The sequence below is a fragment of the Artemia franciscana genome, chromosome 11 (genome assembly GCF_032884065.1).
Source record: "Artemia franciscana chromosome 11, ASM3288406v1, whole genome shotgun sequence".
Lineage (NCBI taxonomy): Eukaryota > Metazoa > Arthropoda > Branchiopoda > Anostraca > Artemiidae > Artemia > Artemia franciscana.
The window spans coordinates 19,005,621-19,022,908 of NC_088873.1; the positions used below are offsets into that span (position 1 = coordinate 19,005,621).

The 17,288-nt window shown below is 35.6% G+C and overlaps 1 protein-coding gene across 5 annotated transcripts in view; it reads left to right on the plus strand.

The window, feature by feature from the left end:
- Positions 1 to 17,288, plus strand: part of LOC136032922 (rapamycin-insensitive companion of mTOR-like) — a 167,492-nt gene that overhangs the window by 69,340 nt on the left and 80,864 nt on the right. For all 5 annotated transcript variants that reach the window (XM_065713389.1, XM_065713386.1, XM_065713387.1 and 2 more), the window contains exon 14: positions 3,828 to 3,997. In XM_065713389.1, the coding sequence (XP_065569461.1) occupies positions 3,828 to 3,997 (170 nt within the window). The remainder of the gene's footprint in view (positions 1 to 3,827; positions 3,998 to 17,288) is intronic.

Here is a 17,288-nt window from a genome sequence, read left to right on the forward strand (position 1 = left end):
TTGTGTATTTTACTTAGAATTTGATTTGTTTTATTAAAAGTTCGTTTCTCACGAATCCGATCTAGTCAACATCTATTTTGAATGATTAGAACTTCCTCTTTACTTAGCCTCAATCCATCAAAAAAAGCTTGGTAAGCTAAAAACAATCAGGAATAAATTACTATAATAGTTTCTTAATAAAAACAGGCCTTCAGTCTCGTTTACACACTTTTTGTCATTAATTTTGTTTGCAGATGTATAGCTTTGACTAATTGAAATGGGACGTGTCTATAGTCCTTTGCCTGGATGAAATTGAATATCTATTTTAAAAAGGAATTCTGGTTCTTTTAATTTAATGAAAAGCTTGCGTCGGTTAGCTTAGCTAGGTTATTGACCTGCTTGGTAACTACAAAATAAAAATATTCTCTGAAGAGAATATTCAGAAAAAAGACAAGCTAGAAAAATTTATTATTCAATTAAAAATTTTTATACACCAGAGGAAGGAATGAAATAAAATTTAGTTCAATTCTACCAGCCAAGCTGATAATTCATTCTACCTGCCAACTGACCTGAAAAAAGTAGCAATTCAGTCCGATCTTGATCCTGAAATCCATTTTAGATGTTAGCTCTTTTCCAGGAAAGTGAGACTTTATAGATGAGGAACAGGTATTAATAACACGGGTAGGGAGAGGGGGGTTTGGCTGAAGAACAAACCCTTCCCCAAAATATTGAGGTGCTAACGTTTTTTTTTAATTGCTTACTTTTTCATAATAATATCCGAATTATCTTGAGCTGCTTTTGATTATTTACCACCTCTCAGAAATAATGTCGCCTCTCCCCAAGAACATTATCGTGTACGTGCCTGGGTAGAAATTGTTACTTTCTGTTATGTCTGGGATGCTGCGGTTATGAGTAAAAAGACTGTATTCAATTGTGCAATTAATTTTTCATTTTGTTCATGGAAGTAAGGGGCGGTACCAGAACTTAAATGCGAACAGAAATTTCGCCAAATATGAGGATGGCTACCATTCTCCTCAACGCTTTTTGTGCTGAAGTTTAAATCCTGAAAATACTTAACTGAAAACAAAACAGATTTTCAAATGTTATTACAATGCTGTGATATTAAGTGCGGCTAGCTGTATTTGAACACCATGCCCAGATGTCCAAGGCAAAGTCTATTCGAAGCTTACTGTTTAAATAAAAAGTTTAATCAGTAAACCTTCTTATTTGCTTAAAAACTGAATTACTTTTGGATGAACGAAAACTAGTGGTGGGGAATTTCCCTTGGAGCAGAATAGGGTCGACAAAAGATTGAACAGGGTAATTGAGGGTAGAAAATGCCCTATTTTGGTAGTATTGATCTGGAATAAACTAATTATTCCTCACGGTTCAGTCAGTATTGAAAGACAGGCTTTTCAGTGTCTGAATGGATTCCCAATTGTATTGACAATTAGGTACAAGTGTACCGTTTTCGGTTTGATTTAGAGGTCCTGGTACAATGCGGTACATCTTAAATTTTTGGAACGATACAAATTTTTTGGTACATTTTGGTTTTATTTTCTCCTCTCTGATTCGGATATATGTTCAAGTTTTAGTTTTTCGAAAATTTTTGCTTGGTATAAGTATCAACCATCATGTTCATTATGTCACTTTTGCGATAAACACCAGCTGAATCAGGTGCCTATTGGTTCTTTTTTTTATCAGGAGGATCCCTATTTCCACTAAAAAAAAGTCCCTAAAGTCCCTGTTTTTGACTCCTTGAGCGTGTGGTAGTCCTGTGATTATAGAGAGTGGAGTAATCAGGGTTCCGTTACATGTGGAGCCAAAGCCTTTCTTTGTGTGTGTGATAGATCCAACTATAAAAAAAGTATTTAAAATCAGTGTACGCTTGAAAAATGATTTCCACGGTTTGCGGTTGGGTCAGTATTGAGTCCTTTAACTACGTGAGGGATGGAGGCATCGGCTATGTCCAAAGTTTGACAAATACAATTTGAGTATGTAATAAGCACAAAAGATACCTTCTCCGACTAGAATTCCCCTACACCCCCCAGAAACGACCCTGGCTTTTTTGCTTTAAATCTGTGAATTTTTCACAGGAAAAAATATTTTTCATTTTTTGGGGGTGATTTTATCGTTTTTCTTTCGTTTCTTCGTTGAGAGTACCAAAAAAAGACTTTCGTGTCAATACAAGTTTTCTTGTAATTTTCAAAGAATCATTATGCTAGAAAATGATTCAATCATGTATATCAGAGTATCAAATACACAAGGTTTTAGATATATTTTTAGAATCATCTAAAAATAATGATTATAGTAATAATCATTACCATATGCGTCACACACATAATATATGTATGTGCCTAGTAATACTGCAGTTAGTACCATAAGAAGCTGATTAGTTTAGTAAACTTAGATTCGAAATGACTTATGAAACAATTTGCAGTGTTGATTCAAATCAAGGTGATTCAAATTTGAAAAATACATTTTGCAGTCCCCTTATTGACACCAGTGATAGGTAGACTACGCTAACGCTTTTCCAAATTCTTTAAATCTTTAAAAATTAAGATTTGGCAAAGGTATGAAGCTCAAATCAGTTTCTTTGAGCCTCTTTAGTTCTGCAGCCTAAATCTATTTTTTAAAGTTTCACTATTGAAACACAATTTTTTTTATCTAATTTTCAAAGAATCATTATATTAGAAAATCATTCATTATTTACTAGGCTATAGACTTATTTTTAGAATCCATTATTTTTACTCAATCCTGGAAACATTGGTTTCAACTTACTCATTTGCTCAAGGTAAACTTAGATTCGAAAAGACTTATGAAACAATTTGCAGTGTTGATTCACATCAAGGTATTTCCATTTATCGCTAGTAAAAGCAAACATTAGCTCCCGAGATCCGCATAAAGCTCGTCAAACAGAACTTATACAAACACTAGATTTCACCATAAGAAAAAAAACTCATGTCGAAGATTCGGAGAAAAGCTTAAATTGAATGAGGTATCCAGTAAGTATTGTAAACATTGGATTGAAACGGTAGTTGGGCTTAATCTATGGAAAAAGGAATAATTCCGTAGATATAGTGTACAATAGTCAGTATGGTAAATTATGTAGGAAGTATTGACGAAAAATATGTTAAAATAAAAAAAAATATATGAGAAAATAGAGATATAAGAAATGGAATGAACAATCTGCTAAATTACGAATTTTATGCTTGCAAACGCAAAATATAATTGGGTAGAAAAATACATGCTTGGTAAATAAGAAATATCTGAAGTAATTGAAAAATCAAAGGTCCGACTAGAATAAAAGTTGTTCTAGTGGGTAAATATGGTAGATAAGATAATATTTATTCCCAAAGACTATCGCAATCTCTAGAAGAACCGAAGTCTCTTCTTATGTCAAATAAAAAGAAAATTATTACAAAAAACAGAAAAGACCAAAACAATAGATAAATGAACTATTCCTTCAAGGGCACCTGATAAGAGTGCAACTAATAAATGAAAGACGGTGTAATAGTAGGATGGTAATTAAAATTAAGTAATTTATGAGTTAAATAAGTTAATACATATGCTGTCTTGTTTTGTATTTAAAACTCAGCTGTGGCTCAGTAACGCAACTAGCGTTTTAGCCATTTTGCGGAAAACAAGTTGTCATGTCATCGTGTCACTTTTTCAAACATGACCCTGTTTTCACCACTATTATGACTAATAAGAGTTACATGATGATACTATATTCTATGATATGTTAAGTACTTTAACAGGACAACTCATAATGTAGACTATTATATGTATTACAATAAAGATGCTAACTGTTCTTGGGGTTTTATGCTAAAGTTCTCTTCTTGCAGGAGTTTTTAACAACAGTTATGGAATTTCATCATACTTTATCTGCTGAAAGCGAAAAATATGCATCACTACTTGTTCGCTTTCTCTCAAATCCTAATGGTCTTCGATATTTACAGCAGTCAGGCTTCCTCAAAGCTGAAATCGAAAGATGGAATACTACTGAAAGCGAAAGGTACGCGGGGTGTTAAAATTTAGTTTAGATGTTCTGACATTACTTTTTATCTTAGTATAGTCTTAAACTACCAGTTTTTTTTTATAAATAAGAACACAATTCGAGATGGGAGGGGAATTTTAAGGATTTTTCAATGGAATTAAGGCGAGGTCTTCTACTTGAAAGGATGTTCTCTTTTGGGTCTTAACGTTTGTATTTGCGTGTAATATAGTGCTTTATTGTAAAAGTACCCCAGGGGAATGGGGGCGGGAAGGTGCTTGGGTTTATCTTAATGGGAATTTCTAGTTTGGTGTAACCTTTCGGAAAGGGACTGAGAGGCTAGTGCCACCCTTTAAGTGCGAAATTCATAAATGATGACTATCAACCCCTTTTGGAAGACTGACAGTTTGGTCCCTGTCTTGGGAAGGGAGAGGGTTAAGGGATTTGGACCCTAAAGCCCATAAGTTTTTCCTACTTGTAAACTGGTATAGGAAAACGCGAAAAGCCTAGTATTTTTCCCAAATTCATTCTCTGGGCTCCCTCCCCCTCCTCCAATAATATGTCGGGTGGGGTTGGTGTCAAGATATGCTAATACGATTTTAAGTGAGAAATTTTGGAGCGTATATATAGAGGGTCTTGGATGAAGGAGGAGGTGGAGGAATTGTTCAGACCATCCCCTCATACATACGGCCTTGGTGATGTCTGTTAGCTTTGATTTATACCAGCGGCGTTATTTTGTTTGAAGTTTTTTCTTCTTGGCATTGCATAAGTTTCTGATTATAGCCTCCCTTATGCAAGCTCAACAATGCGACGACGGAATAGAGAAATGAGTTTTCAATATACCCTGAGTTAAGACCATTTAAAAGGTGACATTTAAAAATGGAATGGTCAGTAGAAGTTGTTTTGTATTCCAGAAAGGCTTTGTTTTTTTTTTTTTTTTTTTTTTTTTTTTTTTTTTTTTTTTTTTTTTTTTTTTTTTTTTTAATATACACGTAGGGATGCATCAACGTATCCTAAATGCGGGTGCGCATGTAGTTAAAAGCTTAGTTATTATTCATAAAAATGTTTCGAATTATCCATACGGTATATTTGAAACCGTCAACTAGGAAAGTTGCAGGCTGTAATCAGTTAAAAAGAATTCTTTAATTTTTTATTATTTATTTGTCGTTTTGCATCAGCATCACTGGTTACTATTGCTTTAAAATATTATGATTTTGCATTACTCTCAATCTAACTGCTTATTCTCATCTTTCTTATCTTACTTTCCCGATTTGTCGATGGATGTGTTTCAGTTTTTATATTTAAAGGTTTTTTGCATAGTTACCACAGAGCAATTAGAGCCCACATCCTTCATTGCTAGAGGAGAGTCTCATCATCACTTTACTGTGGTAACTAATAAATTAAAACGGAACTTTAGTTTTGATCCGAATAAGGATCTGGCAACGTTACCTGAGATTTGTTCTTTTTTTTTATTTCGGGGATTCCCGGAATTGGAAAACGTCAGATCTTTCCAGTAATATCTGCAGAGGAAGAACAGGAGTAAGTAGTAAAAGCCCTATAGACTTCACTGCCTAATTTAATTGGCCCTTACCCCAGTCGTACGGGCTCAAATGTAGCCTTGAATTATGTTAAATTTATGTTGGAACTTCTCTGAAACCTGAATGCTTTTGAGGATACGCCTATCTTCGTTATCAGATCCCCAGCTGAAGTTCCTTATATTCCTGCAGCTAATTAATCTAGACTAGCCTCTAATTTTATTACAAAACAACAGAATCTTCGGATGTCAATGAAATAAATGGTAGCTTGTAGCATTTACCCTTCTGACTTTAGAGCTCAGATCCGCCTGTTCCGTCAGAGGCACCCAAGGCATCCACAAGACTTCTCCAATCTTTTCTGAATTGGGTAACTGCGTATATGTCTTCCCAGTCGGGTTTGGAGTGAAGCATGGACACAGCGCAAAGTGGCTTTTGGGATCTGAGTATTCTGCATTCGGAGAACATGGCCAAATTATCTACACCTCCGAGCTCTAATGATGTCAGTCACCAGAGAATGGTTGGCAAGTTTGCGGACTTTTTCATTAGTGATTCTGCCTGACAAATGAATGTTTGAAATTAATCTAAAACAATTGTTCTCGAATATAAAGACTCTCTTTGCTGTTATTGGTTCAAACTCCAGGTTTCGACTGCGTAAAGTAGGACCGGGATGCCTTTGCTGGTGAACAGGTGTAACTTAAGCCGGGTCGAGTAATTGTTCGACTTCCATATGCGCTTGAGCCCATTGAAGTTCGCCTGATTCGCTGAAAGTTCGCCTGACCTATTCTGGTCATTATTTCTTTGGATATTGACCCTGTATTCTCCACTATGCTTCAAAATTACCTGAATTCTACGACCTGTTAAATTTCCTCGGTTCCACATCTGATATGAAGTGGGGAATCAGTAGTCGCCATTGTTTTGGTTTTGTTCGAATTTATTTTTAGACGAAGTTGGCTAGCTTTTTTTTCTGACTTTGTTTAGAAGCTCTTGTGGACGTTGCGTGCATGACTGTAGCAGTGTAATTTCATGTGCAAAGTGTAGGTCACCAACTGTCACTTTGGAAGAAATTTTGATACCATCGGTCTCGGAGTTGCGGAGAATTTTTCACGAAAAGTAACGGCGGACACAGCCTTGTTTGACGCCAGATAGAATTCAAAATTATCGGGTTTGACCTACGGGTGTCTTGATGCAGCACTCACTGTCCTCATAAAGAGTTATGAAAAAATTGTGATAAATTTTCTTAGGATCCCGTAATAAAGAATGATCTCCCACAAACTTGCCCTGTCTATTGAGCTGAAGGCCTTTTCATAGTTTTTGCTCGTTTTGAGTTTGACTTGGCTATTTATTGTATGATTTAAATAAACAAAATACGTTTAAATATTTTAAATTTAATAAATTACAAATTATTAAAACTTTAAGGAATAATATCTCAGTATATGCATACTATACTAACAATCCATAGCAATTTTTTTCAGGAAAGTGTAAATCGTGTTCTGGTCTTGAGAAGGTGTGAGGTTGTCAAAGACATAATTTACAGACCTTTCAACAACGCTGAACAAAATGGCTATCTAAAAATTGTGTTTGGATGTTTTGGGAATTGATGGGTGTGGGAGGGGCTTCTTGTCCTCCAATTACTTTTGACTGCTAAAACGGGCACTGGCCCTTACAATTTGCGATTGAATGAGCCTCTTTCGAAGTTTTTACGACAAAAAATGGCTATCTCCAAATTTCTATCAGATGTATTACGGGAAAATGCAAGGTTTTAGGGGAGGGGGTTGTCCACCCTCTGATTACTCTGAATCGTTAAAAGGGCAATAGAGCTTCTCATTACCAATAAGCCCCCTCCGAAGTTTATGTGATCATCCTTTTTATATAAAGGATGAAGTTTTAGTAGTAAAAAAACTAACCCTTTTAGACGTTTTTAGACGCTGCGGGACCGTGTGCTTCCCATCTGTACAAAGGCGTTTTTAGTGAGCCCTTGAAGAGGAGAAGACAAGTCGTTTAAGACCGGTGCTTCGGGATCGTGTGCTTTCCATACTTTAAAAAACCCTCATTTGTCATGCCACAGGAATGCGGACACAGTGTCGTATCCACTTATAGTATGGAATAAAAAAGCAGTGACTGCGCCTTTTCCTCGCCAAGTGCAGTTTCTATGTCGTGAACAGGAATGTAGCGGAAACTCTTCTCTTTGCCGTAGGCTACCTACAGTTGATCAACCTCAATAAGAAAGTACTTTGCGATGAGCAGAACAACTACATCTGAATCAACCGTTCTGATTGTGATCAATATTATGTTGCAGTGCGCTTGATGAAGGGAGTGTAGGACTCCTGCTATCTCCCTCCTTGTGGTTGCTATGATGAATTTCAGCAAAGTCAGTTGGAATAGTGCTTCTTGCACTATAAGCACTATAAGCAGAAGTCGCGACAACTAAAGGATTGGTTACAGTGTCGCAAATCTTTTTTGTCATGAACTCGAATAGGCTGTGCTTGTGGTCTGATCACTGAAAAACTAGTCCAGTTTTTTTTGAATTTGCATCCTTTCTTTAACCTTTGTCTGATACATAGGCTTGCCGTGTTTTTCTCGTGCAGACGTTTTCAAGCTTTCGGACTTATAAACGTCAAAGATGGACGTCTTTGACGCTAAACGTCTTGCTTTTTGGCTTTATAGCGCGGATTATTACAGTACCATCAAAATCTTGGAATCGACGTGAGGTTCCTCGGTCACAACTTCAGAAGAATTAACTTTGAGCAGAGCTACAGTATCAGACTTCGTGCCGATCTCAGATTACGCTAATCAGAGATTGAAGGAGGAAAAGGGCGGTTCTCGTCTTTGAAAAATCTTTTTAAGTCAGCGACTCTTGTGTTACAGCCAATATAAAGTTAAGCAAATAGGGTTGAATCTGACTTGACCTTCTGAAGGATCGATTTCTACTTCGGTATCGATGATGGAATGGGAGTTGAAAGTAATTTTATCTTGCTTTGGCGTATCAGTGAATCAGTAGGGTTTTTAACGCTCTGCCACAAAAGTATCATACTGGGATTTACCAACAATTTCCTGACTGTGGTAACTACCGATGCTACGAAAATGGGGTACTCTCCCGGAGTTGAATGAAACGAAACTGTTATACATACTTTCGAAAGGATTACATCATTGTATTAGGGTATTCACAAGATTTTTAGTATTCTTCCGCAACCTCTTCTGAAATGCCAAGCCCATTTCGTTATGTTCTGTAGTCCGCTGTTCCTTCACATTTCGGAATTCTTCGGTCATTGTTACCATTTCCGACAAATTCCATTTACCATTTACCATTTCCGACGGTCATTGTTACCATTTCCGAATACAGACAAACATCGGCCATAGTTTTGATGATCAAGGATAAAAGAGAGCGGGACTATTTCGATAATGGCTGTAACGTATAAATGATAATCACCGGTTTGAAGCGACTTAACCAGAACAAGTAGCAGATTGATTAGTCTAATCACCAGATTCCAGGACGCAAAATTGAGATTCATTGCTTTGTACTACTCTGCCCAACTAATCAAGTCCTTCATTTTATCATCATCTAACTCGACTAGTGTGCAAAATGTTCGCCACTTTAATTCCTCGAGTGCGACAATGGTAACTTCACAGGCATACTGAGAGCAATTAACGTTACTACCCTTTTCTAGTGCGTCATCTCTCAATGCCGTAAAAACTCCTGTATCAGTCAATGCTTGTCCCCATCCACCTCTACTCAGCACTTCTCCAATCACTGAATCCATGGCCATTTCTACTTTTAAAGCTCCCATCATTACTACCAACTTTCCCTATCCATACTTATCTGGCATCAACCAAATACGCACCTGGACAGACAAACTCGAGCTGCTTCTTGTAATAGTCGAACTTCTAGTACTCTAAACTATGTTTTTGCCAGTCTTTGAAATCCATGAAATTGACGCTTCTATTTTGCGCTTTGTGCGCTTTTTTTTAGCGCTCTTTCGTGCGATTCAAAGCAATTCTTTGCTTTTTATATAGCCACCATTGCAATCTCCATATCTTAAAACGTATTGTCAGAAGTTTTGACGTGTCTGTTGAGAGAATGGTAAACTTTCGATTTTTTAGCGCTTCAAGTGTTCGTAAAGGTACTTTTGAGCGTTCGCTTGACGTGATTCCTGTCACCATTGGATTCCCCGTGCTTTAATTTATATATCCACCAATTTTGGTGCTTTTTGTCGGAAGTACACGATTCTAGTGATGTTTTCCGTTTAACGGCCCCACTATACAACTTTTAAGGGAAGCTACACTTTTTAAAGATATTTGTGTCTTATGTTTTTAGCTTATTTTTGCTAATTTTCACTTACATTTCTTTTTCTTTTATTTTTAATTTGGTCCCAGTACTACTAAAACCTACATAACTGCATATGGACTGCTTTTTCATAAAAATTGAATTCCAGTTTTTATTAATTTTACTGGATCCACATGGTTGTTGAAGTATCCACTAACTAATTCAAATATTCAGGTTTCATTGTTTTTGGTACTTGAGTTAATTAATTTGGAACTTAAGTTAAGATTAAAATTGAACTAGTCAACAAGGATAAAATAAGATATCTACTAGAAAAACCGTTCTGTGTCTGAAGCAACTTGAATGTTGTTAACTTAAATTGCAAACTCTCGTGATTTACTCGCGTTGCATATTCAGTTTGTACTATCATGTCTGTTTGCAACAGTGCACTTCTGACATGATCAACTTCCCAGAACATATATTCATAAAGGAGAAGTATGAAGTATTTTATGAAGCGACTTGGAAAAAAAATTCTGCTGACGACACATAGAAAAGGTCCTGTTTATATATTGATTCCTATTGACTCTTCTAAGGTAGATTAACAATATACGTTGGCTCTCTTTTATTTTTGTTTTTCTTTGTAATATACCCTGCAAATTCTTGCAGGAAAGTTAAGACTATCTTTCAGAACTGACGAGCTGCATGTATCAGCTCGAAAGCCTAGTATGTCTGCTTTAGTGGGCCCATACGTCAGGGGCTCCTTGACCATGCGCACACTTGGTCTTTTGGTAATGGAAAGCTGTGAGTTTTTGATGCCCCCCAGCCCTGCTGAAGCACTTTAAAGCTGTCTGCTGCTCAATTTTTCTGTCAAGGTTACCATCTTGCAAAGGAATCCGTTATAAAAACTTGTTTTTTAATTAAATGTACGTTACACTCAGGAAAAAGATTTTGGCTTTGTCTTAGCAAGTCCTGGTAAGGAACGAACCACTTTGTCATCACTTATCCCCAAGCGCCTCTAAGCTGGCTACCGTAATTCTTGTCTTTCTAGGAGCCTGGCTTAAATGACAGTAAAATCAAAGTGACTTTTTTAAAAGGCGATTCGTCTAAATTACTATCAATTACAGTAACAACAGGAGCCTGGAACCATGTAAAAAAATAATAACGAAAAACTTTGACTTTGTCCAAATAATGCTAAACCTTGAAAATGTAGAACCAACAAATTGACATTAGTAACGGTCATTTGAACGAATGGAGCTAAATAAAATTTTTATTTCAAATCTCTTTGATATATTCACTCATTCAATATCTATGAATTGGTCTGTAAATATTAAGTATTACAATAGAAGGGTGGTTTTCCACTGCTGAGATTTGTTATGAAAGAAATGGAGCGTTTTATTGTTGCCTAAAAAAGCTGGATATTCATCTCCTTTTAGTCCTTTTTACGGAAATAAGAGCATAACATTTTATGATCTATTCCGGATGATGTTAGTTTCCAGGTTATAACAAGCCATGAGACATTTCTCAATTGTTCCTTATGTAGTTGTCAAGTAAGAATTTGTCATTTGGAAGTCAAATGGTGCTTAACAAGAGATGGTAACAATGGTGCTTAACTAGAGAACAAAATATAGTGTCCGACGAGCAAAATCGATTTATTTGACTTGTTCAGTGTTTATGTCAGGGAACTTAATTTACTCTTAACATTTTTTGTTTCAGTATGAAATAACACGAATATCAAATAGCCTACCCAAATTGTCAAAACATTTTGCCAAAATTTTCTATAGATGTAAATTTGATTAAATCCGTGCTCATACATGGTTGAACACATTCTTTTAGCCCGAACCCATGAGAAAAAAATACGACATAATATTTAAAAACCTGAATTTGTTTTATCAGATAATTTTTCACGATTAACAAGAGCTAATAAATTAATTTCTTTGGTATCTACTTTGTTTTTCGTCTATTTCTTTTTTTTATGTAAATCTAATTAATTTAGTAATTTGAGAACTCCGAAGTCTGAAATGGGATAAAACACAAAGGGGCTTAATAAATGCAATAAACAGCACTAAAAAAAGATACTGTGAAATTCCTTTGGGAGACGAAAGCAATCATAGAAATGTTTCCAAAGAATCTTGAGAAATGATATAGTTTTGTTGTGTTTTTTTTTTTTTTTTTTTAACAAGGAACTACTATCGTATTAGAATACAAAATTTTATATGTAGTATTTTTGTAAAACTAGTCAAAAGTTAAATCAGTTTACGTCACTTGCGTGTTGATGAGGTGATCCCGAAGAATCTATTTTTTCATGCTCTTGGTGCGTGATTAAATAAAAAAACAAGTTTTTGAAATGAAAGTAAGGAGCAACATTAAAACTTAAAACGAACAGAAATTACTCCGTATATGAAAGGGGCTTTTCCTCCTCAACGCCTCGCTCTTTACGCTAAAGTTTGACTCTTTCTCTTAACTCTATTTTTAAAACAGTAAGAAACTTTAGCGTAAAGAGTGGGGCGTTGAGGAGGAGAAGCCCCTTCCATATACGGAGTAACTTCTGTTCGTTTTAAGTTTTAATGTTGCTCCTTACTTTCATTTAAAAAACTTGTTTTTTTTATTTAATTTCTGAGCGTTTTTGAATTAATGCATCTTTTGATCTTGGAAAATTCCGAGAAAAAAGGCGCGAGGGAGGAGGCCTAGTTGCCCTCCAAGTTTTTGATAACTTAAAAAAGTAGACTAGCAACTAGAACTTTTAATTTTTTACAAATGTTTTCATTGGTAAAAAATATACTTAACTTACGAATTAACTTACGTAACGAACTTCTATATTCATATGTTTTTATTGCGTATATAAGGGGGTTCAACCCTCGTCGATACCTCGCTCTTTACACTAAAGCTTAATTTTGTCCCAATTCCTTAAGAATTACATCTGAATCACAAAGGCCGTAAAATAAATAGTTGAAATTATTAAAAATACTTTAGCGTAAAGAGTGAGGTATAACGAGGAGGTAAACCCCTTTTATGCGTAATAATTTTTGTTCGTTTTAAGTTTTAATGCTGCTCCTTACTTTCAGTAGAAAAAACTTTTCATATTTATTTTTTCATTGTTTTTTTTTTCAAATGATGCTAGAAAATTCTGCGCCCCCTTCATTGAAATTCTCTTCCCCCATTAGAAGTTTCTCCATGGAAATATCTTCCCACGTAACCACCCCCAAACTCTCCCCCCCTAAACCAAAAAAATCCCTCTGAAAATGTCTGTACACTTTCCAGTAACCATTACTGTATGTAAACACAGGTCAAAGTTTGTAACTTGCAGCCCCTCCCACGGGGACTGCGGGGGAGTGAGTCGTCCCTAAAGACATAGTTATTAGGTTTTACGACTATGGTGAATAAAATGGCTATCTCAAAATGTTGATCCGGTGACTTTTGGGAAAAAATGAGCGTGGGAGGGGGCCTAGGTGCCCTCCAATTTTTTTGGTCACTTAAAAAGGGCACTAGAACTTTTAATTTCGTTAGAATGAGCCCTCCCGTAACATTCTAGAACCACTCAGTCGATACGATCACCCTTAGGAAAAAAAAACAACAAACAAACAAATAAACACGCATCCGTGATCCGTCTTCTGGCAAAAAATGCGAAATTCTATATTATTGTAGATAGGAGCTTGAAACTTCTACAATAAGGTTCTCTGATACGCTGAATCTAATGGTGTGATTTTTGTTAAGATTGTATGACTTTTATGGGGTCATACAATCTGATCTTGATGAAATTTATATATTTAAAATCAGCATTACAATGCGATTCTTTTGATGTAACTATTTGTATCAAAATTCCATTTTTTAGAGTTTCGGTTACTATTGAGCCGGGTCGCTCGTTACCACGAGCTTTTTGATATCTATTGAAAACGTCCATATCCTTAGCGCCGGGGGTGATATTTCGGCGAAAATTTCAAATGCGATATCCATGTTTTAATTCGTGCCATTGCCCATTTATTGCGCTTTAATGAGCCGTGATCTCCGTGACCAATGTTCAGTCGATTATCGACCGATCCCTACCCCTAGTCTATCGAGGGTCAACGCTAATAATAGAAATGACAATTTAGATGAGCATGAACTAAAAGAGAATATTTAATAAAATTATGAATAACTCGGCTGGTAAAGAACCTAATAAAAATTACGTTGACAGTTGTGAAAGATTATTTTTATTTTAAGCGAGAATGAAACTGTTTAAAGGTAACTTGATGAGGGGGGGGGGTGTACTTTACGTTTGATGAAATTTTCACGGATTTTCCCGTGAGGGGGGGGGCTGCTATATTTCATAGAGGGTGCCAGATCCATCTTCATTATTTGAAAAACGAATAGAAATTAAATAAAAAGACAAGTTTTCTGAAAGTAGGAGCAACATTAAAACTCAAAACAAACAGAAATTATTCCGTATATGAAGGCTTGCCCCCTCCTCAACGCGTTACTTTTTACGCTAAAGTTTAAATGTTTGTCCCAATTTTTTAAGAATTGCTGCTGACACACAGGGGCTGTTTAATTAGAATAGAAAACTTTTTTAAACTTCTAACATTCTTAGCATAACGAGCAAGATATTGAGGTGGGGGTAACTTTTCATATACGGAATAATTTCTATCTGTTTTGAGTTTTAATGTTTATTTGCTGTTTGAGTTTTGAGATAGCCATTTGTTCAAAAATTAGAGTAGAACTTTCAACTATGCTGCATTAGATGGCTATCTTAAAATTTTGATCGGATGTCCTCAGGGATAAAATAGACTTGGAAGGGGACTTGGTGCCCCCCAATCTTTTTGGTCACTAAAATAGGGCACTAGAACGTTCTTTCTGTTTGAAAGAGTTCTTCTTTGATCTTCTACGATCTGATTTTACGATCAACCCTGAAAAAAACGACAAATACAAACAAACAAACAAAACATCATATAAACCCGCATCCGTGGTCTTTCTTTTGCCAAAAAAAAAAAAAAAAAAAAAAAAAAAAAAAAAAAAAAAAAAAAAATACAAATTCCTCTTTTGTAGATAGGAGCTCGAAACCTTCACAGTAGTGCTTTCTGACATGCTGAATTTGATGGGGGTATTTTTGTTTGAATCGCTTTTTCTTCTTGGGGGGTCCCCCTGTTTTGAAAATCATTCAAATTTTCTCTCATTCGTACGTTTTGATGGGTAATACTAAACTTAATGAACTATATACTTGGAATCAACTTAAAAAGTCAGTTCTTTCGATGTATCTATTGTTATCAAAATTCCATTTTTTGGAGTTTGGTTACTATTTGGCTGAGTCGCTCTCAAAGTGTAGATTATGTTCTGGTTCGAACAGTTTGTTGTACCGAACTGTAAGTAAGGAGCGACCCGGCTCAATAGTAACCGAAAATGTTAAAAATGGAATTTTAATGCTAATATATACATCAAAAGGATTGGATTTTTATGTTGATTTCAAATAATTGAATTTCATTACGTTCTGTCTTACATATCAAAGGTCACGAACCTCAGAAAATTTTTCTAATTTTCTAAAAAGGGCAAATCACCCCTCAATAGTCAAGTGATCCTAATGAAAATCTCGCCATCTGATTCAGCGTATAAGAGAACCCTACTGTACAGGTTTCAAGCTCTTATCTGCATGTGGAATTTTTTATTTTTTGCCCAAAGAGAGACCATGGATGAATGTTTACTTGTTTTTTCCCAGGGTTGATTGTATTGATCCAGTGGTCCTAGAATATCGGAAGAGGGCTCTTTCGAACGGAAATTAAAAGTTCTAGTGCCCTTTTTGAATTGTCGAAAACTGGATGGCAACTAGGCCCCCTACCCGTCCCCCTTTTTTTCAAAATCGTCCGATCAAAATTTTCAGATTGCCATTTTGTTCATCATAGTTGAAAGACTCAATAACTATGCCTTTGGGTATAAAATGCCCCCCACAGCCCCAGCGGAAGTTTTTTAAGTTATAAAATTGGCCCATTGTTTACGCATAGTATTTGTTATTGGGATGCAATCATACATTTTTGGGTGGGGGTGACAAATTTCCTATTCGGGGTTTTTCCGTTGGGAAATTTTTCCATAGGGAGGGAATTTTCAAGGAGTGAACTTTTCAGGGGAAAATATACACTGCGAGAATTTGCAAGAATTCTTTTACTGAATCCTGTTTGTATGTCATGCTTTATCTTTTCCATCTCAATTTTACGCATGGAGTGGGTAAGAGTAATTGTCCGTGTTAAATTTTCACCGGGATTGAAATATCTAGAGGATATTTCCGTGGGGAGAGGGTTTCTCCATGCAGGTGGGGCCATATTTCCCGGCTGCCCAAATACTGTGTCCCTCCGGCTGCCCAAATCCCTCCAAATATTGTGTTGATTTGCGTAACAATCTTTGTTTCCCTTCAAAAATAGGAGTTTGTATTTTGGGCCCAAGCGACACCAACTGAACTTTCCTAAACTGTGAAATTTAGTAGATTATGTAGCTCATTGACCTTTGACCTTTGAGTAGCATCACGGAAGATACATCTTTTAATAATTGAGGGGGGCGGGAGAGAAAGCTGCACGTAATATTAGTTAGCGTAACAGTTTATTTTTTGTTAATTAATACCAACTGTTTGGGCCTTGGAATATTTTTGTAATAAAATTTTTATGAAGACTTAGACTGCTAAAAAACAAAGACGATTTAAATAAGGAAGGCTTGCTAGTGTTCATCATGGGCTGGCCTAATTTTGTCTCAATTCTTTAAGAAGGACTCCTAGAACACAAGTGTCATTTAATTAGAACAATAAGACGATTTTTAAAAGTACTAAAAAACTGTACCTTTTGATGGGTTGCCTTAAATTTAATGAACTTTATATACTTGGAATTAACTTAATAGACCAGTTCTTTCGATGTATATATTGTTATAAAATTACGCTCTGGTCTTTAGAAAACATAGGGGTCGTCAGTCCAACTCATCTTAGTACCTGATTATTTTGAGGTCAACTCGGTTATTTATTGTAATTTCTGTTCGATTTGGGTTTCATTTATTTATTGATGGTGATTTGTTGCGGTTTTACGTTTCGAAAACTATTTGACTTTATTTCAACTTTTTTTGGTTTATTATAGCTCTTTACTTTTCTTTCAAAAACTTCTTCTGCTGAATTTTTTTATTAATCAAAATTTAAGACAAGCAGAAATAAAGTCTTATAATGATGCGAACTTAAACGAAGCCTGATTAACAACTAATAAGTTTATCTTGTATATTTTTTTTTGTACAGAAGACAAGCTATTCCATAACACGTCTCAGAACACTTTTTTAAATATGTGTTTCTGATGACAGAGAAATTTTTATTCGTGCTTATTTTCTTTTCGGCTGTAAAACGCCATAGCATTTACCATATACACCCCAGAATTAGAATAACATCTTTCAACCTCTGTACTTGCATGGAATGTTAATTATCGGAAGTAAATTAATCCCTACAGTATGAATTTGCGACACTAATAAAAACGAAATTAAATTAAGAAATGTGTTTTTTCCAATGAAATCAAAATGCGACATTAAAATTTAA